At 40.5% G+C, this 11,483-nt stretch overlaps 1 protein-coding gene across 1 annotated transcript in view; it reads right to left on the bottom strand.

Annotated features, from left to right (window-relative positions):
* Positions 1–8,511: 8,511 nt before the first annotated feature.
* The window catches only part of LOC111645798 (cadherin-12-like), a 91,313-nt gene continuing 88,341 nt past the window's right edge, over positions 8,512–11,483 (bottom strand). The window contains exon 12 of the mRNA XM_023395109.2: positions 8,512–9,821. Within this exon, the coding sequence (XP_023250877.1) occupies positions 9,310–9,821 (512 nt within the window). The 3' untranslated portion in view covers positions 8,512–9,309. The remainder of the gene's footprint in view (positions 9,822–11,483) is intronic.

Below are 11,483 nucleotides of genomic sequence, written 5' to 3'. Positions count from 1 at the left end.
AAACAGTCATGTGACTTAACTAACCAATCAGAAGCTACAGTGACTTAGACTGAGGTAACTGTTAAAGAATCACATAAGCAGATTCAACAATTTATCGTTACTGTTCACCAGATGTAATATTATGATTTAAATGTGTAAACATAGATATGTAAATAATTGTGTAAACTTTTTAAACAAATCTTTAGTGAATTAACTGCAATATATGAATTAACTTGAACTTCTAAATCTTACACTTCTAACCTTTTCATTTTCAACCTCTCACAGACTCAGTTTGAATATTAACTTAACTCAACATTGGATTCCTGCCGGCTCATAGCAGGTGATGATAGAAAAACCTGCCAGACAACATGAGAGCTGATCAACAAGAAGAAAATGTGTTTGTCTAATAAAGCAGGTCAAGGCAGCAACACTTTAACACATAATTCTGATCATATTTTTACCTGCTAGAAAGAGTTGTTAATATTACAATACATTTACATGTATTTCGAATTTTGTCCAAAGGGGACAAAAGCGTGTGCCAATTATACAAATGAGGAATAATCCAAGCCGAGCGGATCAAGGAGAATAACACTCAGCTCCATGCTGCACCTCGCATGAGTGCCACAAGGCTGCAATGTGCATGAGGTCACACATAGTGCATAGAAAACGATAGAGGATTGGGAGGTAGAGAAAAAGAGAGAGAAAGAACATATCAGGTGAGTAGGAATTCTTAATTTTTGAAGACAGAGAGGGATTCTGCACGGATGACCACTGAGGAAACACAGGAGAAGAGATTGGATTGACAGTCAGAAATTAGCTCATGTCATAATGGCTGCTTCTGAGATATGCAGGGGTGGACATTATCAAAGTACATTTACATAAGTATTGAACTTAAATATTTTTTTCAAGTATCTGTACTTTGCTTGAGTATTTTTTTTTTTTGTGGAAACTTATGACTTTTACTCCACTACACTTAAAAGACAGATATTGTGCTTTAGACTCCACTGTGAAGTTCTCCATACTTTGAAGCAGAGCTTTTAGTCGGTGGAATAAATTCTCCTTTATTTTGAAAATGTGATAGACCATCTGTTGTGTTCCTCACAGGAGAGAAACCAATCACAGTCAACTCCTACTCTGTCAGTCATGTTGTGCTGCTGCATGTTTGAACGGCTCAGTTTGAACTTGGCAGTGTCCTAACGATGCTACGTTAGATAAAGACCAGGCAGAAGATTCTTCACTAGAGCACCATGGCCTTATCTTAAGTCTGTGTTTGAAGTTTTAGAAATAAAGATTCCTTTCATTTTAAATGCTTGCTGTGTTCACTACGACCAAACTTCATCACTGCCTAAAAAAAATGAACTAGGAAAATGATGGATTGTTGTTGCTCAGGTTGTTTCAGAGTCATTAGGTTCTGTAATTGTGGAACAGCACAACAATGTGTTGACATAAAAAATTAACTTTTGAATAAGTGAAATACTTTTAAAATCATGTGCTCCAGTACTTCATAACGCCACTAAAAATTTGACTGAACAACTGTCACTTGTGTTGGAGTCATATTTGACCAGGAGGATCTATACTTTGACTCAAGTAATGAAGTCGTGTACTTTGTTCACCTCTGGAGATTTGTTTCATAAATCCTTTGAGCTTTTCTCTGTTTGCATCTTTTTGCTAATCGTTGCTCCCACATATTATAAGACATCTTCACCTCTTTTCATACATTGACATCCTCTAAACATCACTGCTTGCCAAAATCTTACATTTGCAGCGTTTTTGCCATAAGCTGCAATTATCCATTACAACAAAATACACTGGTTGTAGCTGCAATTCAGAACAATACATATGCTGTGAGTTTTTCTCTCCTCTGACACTCCTATCAGCAGTCGTTATTTTTTTCATCACAACTCACTGTTGCAAGATAGAAATAAATTCATGTCAAAGTCTGATGTTTGTTGAACAAGCCGCAAATCCCAATATTCCCAGGGAGTTTTATTAAAATAACAGATTAAGAGGATTGTGCAGCCTTGGCAGAGGTATGCACCCTCTCTGGTGTTAATCAGTAATCTGCTCAATTTCACAGATGTGTGGTCAAATCTTTTCAAGGAATCGAGGGTTCCTCCACGTTCAATCGTTTACTGTACCAGCAGTGCATTGAAGAAAGCTTAAGCCAGGAATGCTAAATTCAATACTCTTGCAGCTCTCACTCTCAGCAGAGCCAGATCCAAATTGGGTGCCGCGGTAACAAGAGTTCACACGTAAACCTCCAACACAGATAACAAAACAAACGGGTGTTCACAGCAGTTGAAGCTGTGGTTTGCCCTCGGTTCATTCTCTACGCATGAGTAAGTGCTGCCTACTGGATACCAACATCCTCCTTTTTATAGCCGTGGAAAACCTTGCATTCTGGGTTTGCTTGCTGTAGTTTGTCCACATGATTTGCACTTGAATACCACAAGCACCACTGCAGCTGGAGGAGACCTGAGAGCTGTACTTTGAATCTTCTCAGTGCTGTTTTCTGGTGCCCCATGTGCCGAACAGACTAGTCTAAAAAGTTGGAATAAACTGCTCCAAGCATGATAAATGTGTACATTCTCAGCCTAATCCTTCACTTTATCAAGGCTTTTCAGGGTTTTACAGAGAGGCAACCAGCTATAGTCCTTCCTTCTAGCTAAATAAAAAAAAGAAAAGTACAAATGCATTTTCATAAATGTGTTGAAGGCAGCCTTAGAAGGAGACGGCTGCAGAAAGAGAATCCCCAATATTCTTTTAGATAACACCTTTGTAGTAGTTGGCTTACTAATAGCATGCACGTTCGTATCTCGCCAGGCAGCTCAACCTGTTTTTGTATTGGTTTTTAAAAATAGCACAGTCCCTCGGGAGATACTGCATAGGAAATGGTCTGTGTCTGTTGGTGTTAGTAAAGCACACAGGCAGCCGATTGGATGAGTAAGAGGAATGAGTTTGAGCCATGTGTGGTCTACATGTTAAGTCTGAACAGACAACAGAACATATGCTCCCGAGCTCACTGAGTGGTAAACAGAGAAGATGACTCGTCTTAGTTAATGACCTGGCAAAGGCAATGGTGACTAAATGGTTTCATTTCCTGATTGAGAGCATGAAAAGCGCATCAGTACTCTGCGTGCACAAAACATCTTTCCAACTTGAAGCCTTAGTCTGTTGAATCTTGTATTTTCTAGCATTGAGAAACATTATTTTCACACAGCACCACAGGAACATCTTCATTTCAGTAGAAGTAGAATGACTAACATACAAAGTGGAATCCATTTCCGTCTGCTATTATGAGTAATCAGATGTAGTGGCACTATGTCAAACTCTCTTGGCCATGTCAATGATACTTTTAAAAAGACTTTGGTAAACTCCACAACTCTATTATTCTTTTTTTGAGTTAACCATTCTCATGTGATATGTTTAATGCTGTGGGTTGTGTGTACCACATTGACCTGCAGTAGTGCTGACATAGTCTTTTTTTTTTTTTTTTTGGTTTGCATTGTAGGTCGCTGCCTTTTTAAAGCATGGGGGTTGGGGGGGCGGGGGTGTGTATGGTACAAGGCGCATGCTGAGTTATTATGGCATTTAATGTTTAATGCAACTGTTTCCACTCTGGCCGTTTATCGCCTGGAGCAGCAATATCCAGGACTTTTCTGAACTACAGAAGAGCCAGGGGGACGACTGAGGTGAAGCTCAGTGCGACGTAGCAGAACACACTTGTGTTTGTTGACTGTTGAATTTGCAAAATATCACTAAAGCACTTTTCACTTTTTATTTGTCACATTTTGTTTTCAAATGGAAGGTGTGAGAGTACGATTTATTTCACTCATTTAATTCTGTTTGGTTTTATTTTCCTCTTTCCCATGTTTTGAATTGTGTTTCTTTTTTCCTGGTGAGAAACACTTCGCCTCTGTATGTGAAAGGTGCAACACAAATAAACCTGCCTTGCCTGCTTTATTGTCCCGAAAGGCTCTTCTTTGTCTCAGTAAACATTCGTTTTGTCTTTTTGCAGTATTAAACTAACAGTTCTACAATGGGCTTTTCAGGATAGTAAACAAGTGTGCTGTGAGAGGAAGTAGAGCCCACTACATTTTAGGAAGTGTTAACAGCACAATCTATCTAGTGTTTTATTTGACATAACAAATGACAAATAATACAAAAGTCCTCTGACTTAAACAGCCATATAGGTCGTTTTTTAAGGTTGTGGAACAATCACGGTTTGATTTTAGCACTAAAGCCACTTAGTTGGGTTTCGGAACAGATCGTGGTTTGAGTTAATATACGTACTTACTTAAAGTTAGAGGAGCTTCATCGTCATGGAACCAAAATTGGATGATCTGGTCTACAGAGGATTTCCACCTTGAATCTCCAGCTGTGTCCGCCTTTACCATCGCGCCGCATAGCGCCGCTCTTGTCACCTAGCAAAAAACTTTTAAGGCTTTTTGGCGCAGTTGTACCATTAGCTTTTCAACTAAGCTGAAAGTAAGTACTTAGACTTAAAAGTATAATCCTCAGGCTCTCTGTCGGCATTGTTTGCTTGCATATTATTTTCATTGATTCATCAATGAATATTGGGATAGGTTGCACCTGCGAAGCATCCACCCGTTGGAAACGAAGGCCACATTTGAAGCTGCCTTCGGAATGGGACAGTCTAATCGCGCAGCTGTGATGCAATCCGTTTTCAAATACAGCCCCCGAAGGATACGGCCCCTGATTTGAGACACAGCTATTGACTAAAGGTTTTAAATGGGAAATTAACAGTGGTCTCATGTGTTTTATCGACCCAGCTGTCCCCCCCACCCTCCTCCTAATGTGGACTTTATTGATCTTTTTACTGCATCACCTGACTTCCTCCTTTGCTTGTCATAATTAGAGCTCACCTGACAATAAAACGTTACTATGGGTCGTAATAAGCTGCTGACATATACGACCTATGGGAGTCTCCAAGTCCCCATGACGAGAGGTGTTGACTTACTCAGTTTTGGCCTGATGTCTGAAGGTTACTGTTGATTTGTTCCCTTTCAATTCTGCCATCCCTTAATTGAATGTAATATAATTTTAATTAGTGTAATGCGGTTTTTGACTTGCTAGGGAGAACAACAGCAACCAGCTGGAAACTAAAGACACTGCATGAGAGAAGAATTCAGAATTTTTCACGTGGAATTTAAAAAGTTGCAGATTTGCAGATTTAAAGAATTTACTTTGTGTTTTAATTTTGATGTAATACCTTCAAAGGAAAAATGCAATGCTTTTTATTCGGTGGCAGACTTTTTTCACCCTGTTCTTTTCAACCCTGTCTCCAGTGTAATTCCAGAGATAGGGTTGTGTTTGGTAGCTGTGACTTCTCAAGTGATTTCCAAGTAAATGAGCTGTACATGTACCTGGACTTTATTGGTGGTTTGGAATCATGATGGAGATAAGGGTGTAATTGTCACGCCTATATAGATTCCAAAGCAAAATTTAACACCAACTGTGGCCTTTAAATCGACCCCATCACTTGACACCTGTCAACAAAATGTGTGCATTTTAAGCGTCATTAAGACATAGTACCTTGCTGAACCTTTCTATTGAATCGCATTAGCTTTACACTACCTAGGTGTACCAATAAACTATCAACTGTGTGTTTATTAGGTACACCTAAGTGCTAACAATTATTGCTTAACACTCTGTTAACATGTTCTTAGAGAGAGATGACTACTGTGTTACTTATATGCTACACTCAAGGGTAGTCACTGCTTCTTCTGAATAATTAACAGGGTTAACAAAGGTTGTGGCCACAAATACATGTAGCTTTGCACACTAAGATCAGCACATTCCTGTAAACCAAACCTGTCAGCTTATAGAGAGCACTCAGCAGCAGTGGAGACAGCTTTATTTCCATATGCATAACTACTCTCAGAATAATACAAAGTGACTGGTATTAATTAAAGCAACCCTTATGTATCAGCACTATAATCCCTAACTGCAGTGCAATACAGGGGTTCATTAGAAAATTAGGCATATTTCCATGGCAAACTGAAAAGTAATAAGAAAGAGTCGTCTTGGTGACGGTGCGTATTCATTTATTTCAGTCTAAACAAATTGCTCAGTGCCTTTAACAATAGAGTTTGTTCAAAAGGCGCTGTGACAACTCGTCTTTGTTGAATCATGACAGCTATGCTTGCACAGACTTGTATGACTTTGAAACACATTGGTTCACAACCAAACAATGCTGCCGTAATTTGTAAGCTCGGTAAATTGTGATGTTTCCCTACAATGCAAAGTCAAATGTAGGGACATGTTTGCTGCGCCTTCCCTGTGGCTTCTCGTTGTGATGAAACTAGTGATGAATGTAGTGCAAGGAAGGGGACATTTTGATGTTATTGAGTCTCTCTACTCATAGTGGAGTACTCGCAGTAAAACAGCCAGAGAGGAGACTGAACAATGAGATTGGACAGTGCTGTTCACTGGGGGACAGAGGGTTGAACCTGCTCCAACATAAACAGTATCAATGCCATCACTTCTTTTTGCTTTGGCCGGTGGTAATGGTTGCTCTCCTCTGAGCTATTGGGTGTATTGTGCCAGTTCCCTCATGTTTATGCATAGAACGGCAGCCACCTCACTCCCACACCCACGTTCCTCCGTTAGTGCTGATGTCTCTGTTTGGTCTGTCTCTGCAGCCTTGTGCCACCAGACATGGTGAGTCATAAGTAGTGTGGAAATGGTGTGTTTTGGGAAAGGCCACAGAACAGCAGGGGGGGGGGGGGGGTTTAGTCATCAAAATGATACTCACATGGGTCTGCAACTAATAGAGACTAAACTAAGTGGAGCTGAGGCTGATGGGAATTTCATTAGTTCAGCAGCTATTTAGTCATAAATTAAAATATTGACATTTTGACCTGATGAAAAGCATAGGAAAAGCTGGAGCCAATGATTTTCTGTTGATCCATCAAAGTGGCAATCTGGAAGATTTGAGTCCTGGTTGATTTGGCAGTACCTGTAGTTAATGGTGGTAACTGCAGATGTGGTTTAATACTACAGGGGGACAGCAAAACTAACTATTGTTGTTTTAATAAAGAAGTTAGACAAGCATGAGCATTTTTTCCATCATTCTGTTAGAAACCATGACCCGATTTTATGCTGCACACAGCAGGAGTCTGCGAACAGCAGGGCACAGTGAAAAGCGTTGGTTAGCTGACTGAGAAGTTGGAGGTGTACCGCCTGTCGCCTGCAGCTCTTCCTCTTACACCTCACTGTGGCCGCTCCTTCTTGTTTCATTACACCCTGCAGTGTTTCAGACTGAGCCGCTGTCGGAAAAATGCCAAAAATGGCCGTTGTCTTGTTCTGTAGACGAAATTTCGATGGACGTTAACAGTATAAAACACATTGCATTTCCTGTGCCTGCTAAGTTAAATGCTTTTAGCAGGTAGCTGCGGCAGTAGGAAATGTTCGGTTCGAATTAGCAGTAACTTAATACAGGATTTTTTTCTGGGAATGTCGCTACAGAAACACCCAGTTCATAATACTGCAATACAACATGACCGTTTTAAAAATTATTCACGTGATAGTGCTCTCAACTAGGGGAGATCATGGTCATGGTTAAAGTAAATGATCCATCCCCAAAAACCTCCCTCAAACAGATGTCGTGCCATAACATCATATGGTTTCCACCTTTGCTATTAAGAGCAGAGAGTTTCTATTATTAGTCTAGTTCGTGCCATGGTATACATCTCCTCTCTAGTACCTATTTCTGTTGGATCTCTGCCAGTTACAGACCATCATAACTCAAGATGACGGTACGGGTATAGAAGTTAACTTTAGTCACTGTTGTTGCTGCTGCTTACAAGGGTCATAGATTGCTTAATGTCCAGCCTTGAGGTATACCTGTTGGATGTGATAGCGAGAGACAGAGAAGGGGAATCACTTCACATCCATTGGTAGACGCTGTCTGTATGGTATGTCACTGCTTTGGCTTTCATCCAGACCTTCCATTATGTCGTCAGCAGACCGTGGCAAGAAAGGTCTGAGGCACTCTATTCAATGACTGGGGAAATAGGGCCATTTTGCTTCCTTACTGAAGCCTCAGTGTGACTTAGTAATTCTTGCACTTTGATTGCCTTTCTTCAGCGTGCCGATATTTAGCAGAACCAGGAAACACTCCCTTTGAAAGCATTTATTTGTTGATTTGTCTGAAGAAAACCAATCAAATGTGAAGTAAGTTCTCTCTTCAGGGAAGGTTGAGCTGTGTTGTTGGTGGGATTAGCGGGGAAAAAAAGGTGCAAGTTAAATACTGTCATTTGATTCATTTGATGGTACATATGAATATGACATATGTCACCATGGATTCAAAAGATTCTGGTAATTCTACTTTGTGTACCTGTACCATTTGTTATATCTAGCGTGGTATAGCCCATTCACACTGACTGTCCCAGACAGTGCCAATGCATATGGTACATTTTTAATCACATGAGAAAAGTGCATTACTTTCAATATTAATACATCAGACAGAGTGTGAGCCAAACAAGTAAACACAGGAAGGGATTTTGTCCAAGTGTGGTTTATTTAAGAAAACAGTGTTTATTACATGACTGAACTGCAGTATTTAGCCCTAATTTATCTTTTTACAACTCTAGTACAAGTCTATTCACAGGACCCACATAACAGAAACATACATTTTCATGTGGGCCTTGATTAATTACAAAATTACTTGAGTGTCTCCAAAAATAAAAAATACAGATCGATGACTGAGAGATAAATAGATAAATACACAAAAATCTAATCAAACTCAATCAGCCAATAAATAAATAGAACAATAAATAACATTCAAAACATCTTTGGCCGAACTCAGGCCACTTCATAATCCCCAACAGAGTTGACATTGGTCTTGGTAGATGCCTGGGCCAGTCAGAGCACAGTACTGTGTGCTGACTCAATCAGCTTAACCTATGGGGTTCTAAGGAGCAACACTGGATATGTGGCATGAAATAGCGAGTGAGAGAGAACAATTATATTGAGGCACTTTTAAGGATGTTGTAGGAAATGACAACATTTCCGTTTGTATGTGTATTCCCCAAGAGGAAACAAATTGTAAGACGAAACAACATTCAATTTACTGACAATTGAACGGCTGCTTTGCTCATCATGTCAATCATGTTACCGTATGTTCCCTCGATTTTTACAATTTTGGGACTGAGCATGGTAAAGTACCACATAAAAAAAGAAAAAACAGTGAGCTGGAAAGAAGATGAGAACAGATAACATGGGAGGAAAACAATGCTGAAACGCTGTGTGTCGCCAACCAAAAGAACATTGTTACATACTTGCTTTTCGAGTCTGTGAATAACATCAATGTGTGTTCTCTGTGGTTGTTGAGTCCGACTGAGTTTCTGACTGTTCCCCAAATATCCCTGCCAATGTCTTAAAGCGGGGCCCCCAGTCATTGAGGTAATCATAGTCCTCCTCGAGGTCTACTGCAAGTGACTCGATGGAGCTGAGCGACTCGGCCACAGAGCCGTCGCCCTCGTAAGCATACGTGGCCAGGGAGTCATAGGGAGGGGCTGAGTTGTCCACGTCGTGCTCTTTCAGACGCTGGTTGATGAAATCTCGGATGTCGGCACTGTCCTGAGACGCAGCCGGCCTGGGATCTCTCTTCATCTCGGGTTTGACGTCCCTGCGGAACAGGTTCTCTTTGACAACCTTGGGATTGCGGAGCGTCCCCATGTCAAACGCGTGCGTGTCCTCCTCGCCCCCTCCTTCGTCATCATAGTGGATTACATTATCCCGGATGTCCTCTTTGGATGACATAAGGGTTTCCTTTTTCTTCTGCCGTCTCAAGCCCACGTAGAGGACCACAATAACTGGGGGATCAAATTGAGAGAATTACATATCAGATGACAGACTGAGATAACTGTGTGCACTACCTGTGAGGAAAGAGGAGACTTTAGTAATCATGGTGTTGGTGGTCTGAAGCTCAAAAGATATCAATGTATTGAGGAATTTGGTCGACATTTTTGAGAAGTTAGACATTAGTTCTTAGCCGATCCTGGCAGGGATGGCAAGATGTTTGGACAGATATTCATAAAGAGGATGAAGCCTACGACTTTGGCAGTCCCCTGACATTTCTTGTAGCAACACCATCATGTTGCCATTTGTGGTTTTGTGTGAAATGCTTTTACAATTGATTAATAATCAGTAAATCATTTGATTGATTGACCTAAAATTTGGCACAGATGTTCATGTCCTCCTCAGGACGATCTACAAACACTTGGGTCATCCCTCAACATTTCATCAAGAGCCGTTGTCAGGTCAAAAACAGGCGTATTCATCCCATGCTGTGGCTTATGGCGAAAAACCTTCACTACTAATCACATTCTCATAAGCTTCAGGTGTTTAGCGCTAATTAGCGGATGTTAGCATGTTAACACGCTAAACTAAGATGCTGAAAATGTCATTGTCAATGTCATTTTAAGTATGTTAGCAAGTTGGCATTAGCAATTAGCTCAAAGCACCACTATGTTTATAGGTACAGCCTTACATAGCCAGGCTGAAGACTCTTAGTCCTGTCTACCGGTGTCCTTGAGTGCCAAGAAAGGCGCCTTTAAATAAAATGTATTATTATTATTATTACTGTAGGTTAAATGTTAGAGTAAAGTCAGAGTAAATGGAATCCTGTTGAAGCAATATAGAGCATGCAACCTTGATATGTGCAAAAACAAATTTAGCCCAATTTTCACCTACATGTCTAGACATATTCTGACCTGCAAATCAATACCTACTGGGATTTGAATTGTTATTGTAGCACAGAACAAATAATTGCACTGTTGGCATTACATACTCAGTTAGCACAAGAGCTGTAAACACTGTTGGAGGCAAAAGTGTACCGCTGAGAATACACCCAAAGCGACAGTTTACTGTTTTAGCACGCATCCCTTCAGAGCTTGCGTGAGGTTCTGCATATTTTGGGCACTGTAGTACCACTGTGTGATTTCTAACACGTAATGTTACAATAAATTTCCTTCTCTCCCTTTCTCCTGTCAGTGCAATCTGTCTCCCCCTGTCTATCTTGCTCCGTGTCCCTCTCTCTGTCTGCTTAGTGAAAAATGCAGTAAAATATGTGGTTTTCCTCTGGGTTTTTAATATACAGTTGCATCTAGGAGAAAGAGCAATGACCAGGATAAAACTGAAATCATTCAAATGAAAGAATCCAATGAATATATTCAGACTGAAAAAAAAAAACCTTGAGTAGGTCTCTTACTTTCATCCTTTTTGCATCTCACTTCCTTTCTGCCTTCCTTCATTCCCAAGTGATTTTATCTACCTGTGTATAGTGTGATAGTGTGCCAGCTCCCCCCAGTGGCACCTACACAGACTTCAACAACAGGCAGTTACTATAGGACACACTGGTTGGACACAGCTTGTCACTGGGTGCACCCAATCCGTATCAGTATGGAAGAAACAGCAATGCAGATGAAAGTCTCTGTGCTGGTCTGTTTAATTTACCTCATCATTTCTTCGCACAG

Source organism: Seriola lalandi, unplaced genomic scaffold (assembly GCF_002814215.2).
Source record: "Seriola lalandi dorsalis isolate HSWRI2012SDOR001 ecotype SW California unplaced genomic scaffold, Sedor1 jcf7180002054956, whole genome shotgun sequence".
NCBI lineage: Eukaryota > Metazoa > Chordata > Actinopteri > Carangiformes > Carangidae > Seriola > Seriola lalandi.
Note: the sequence above shows the minus strand (reverse complement) of the source record. Positions and strands in the feature narration are given on the sequence as shown.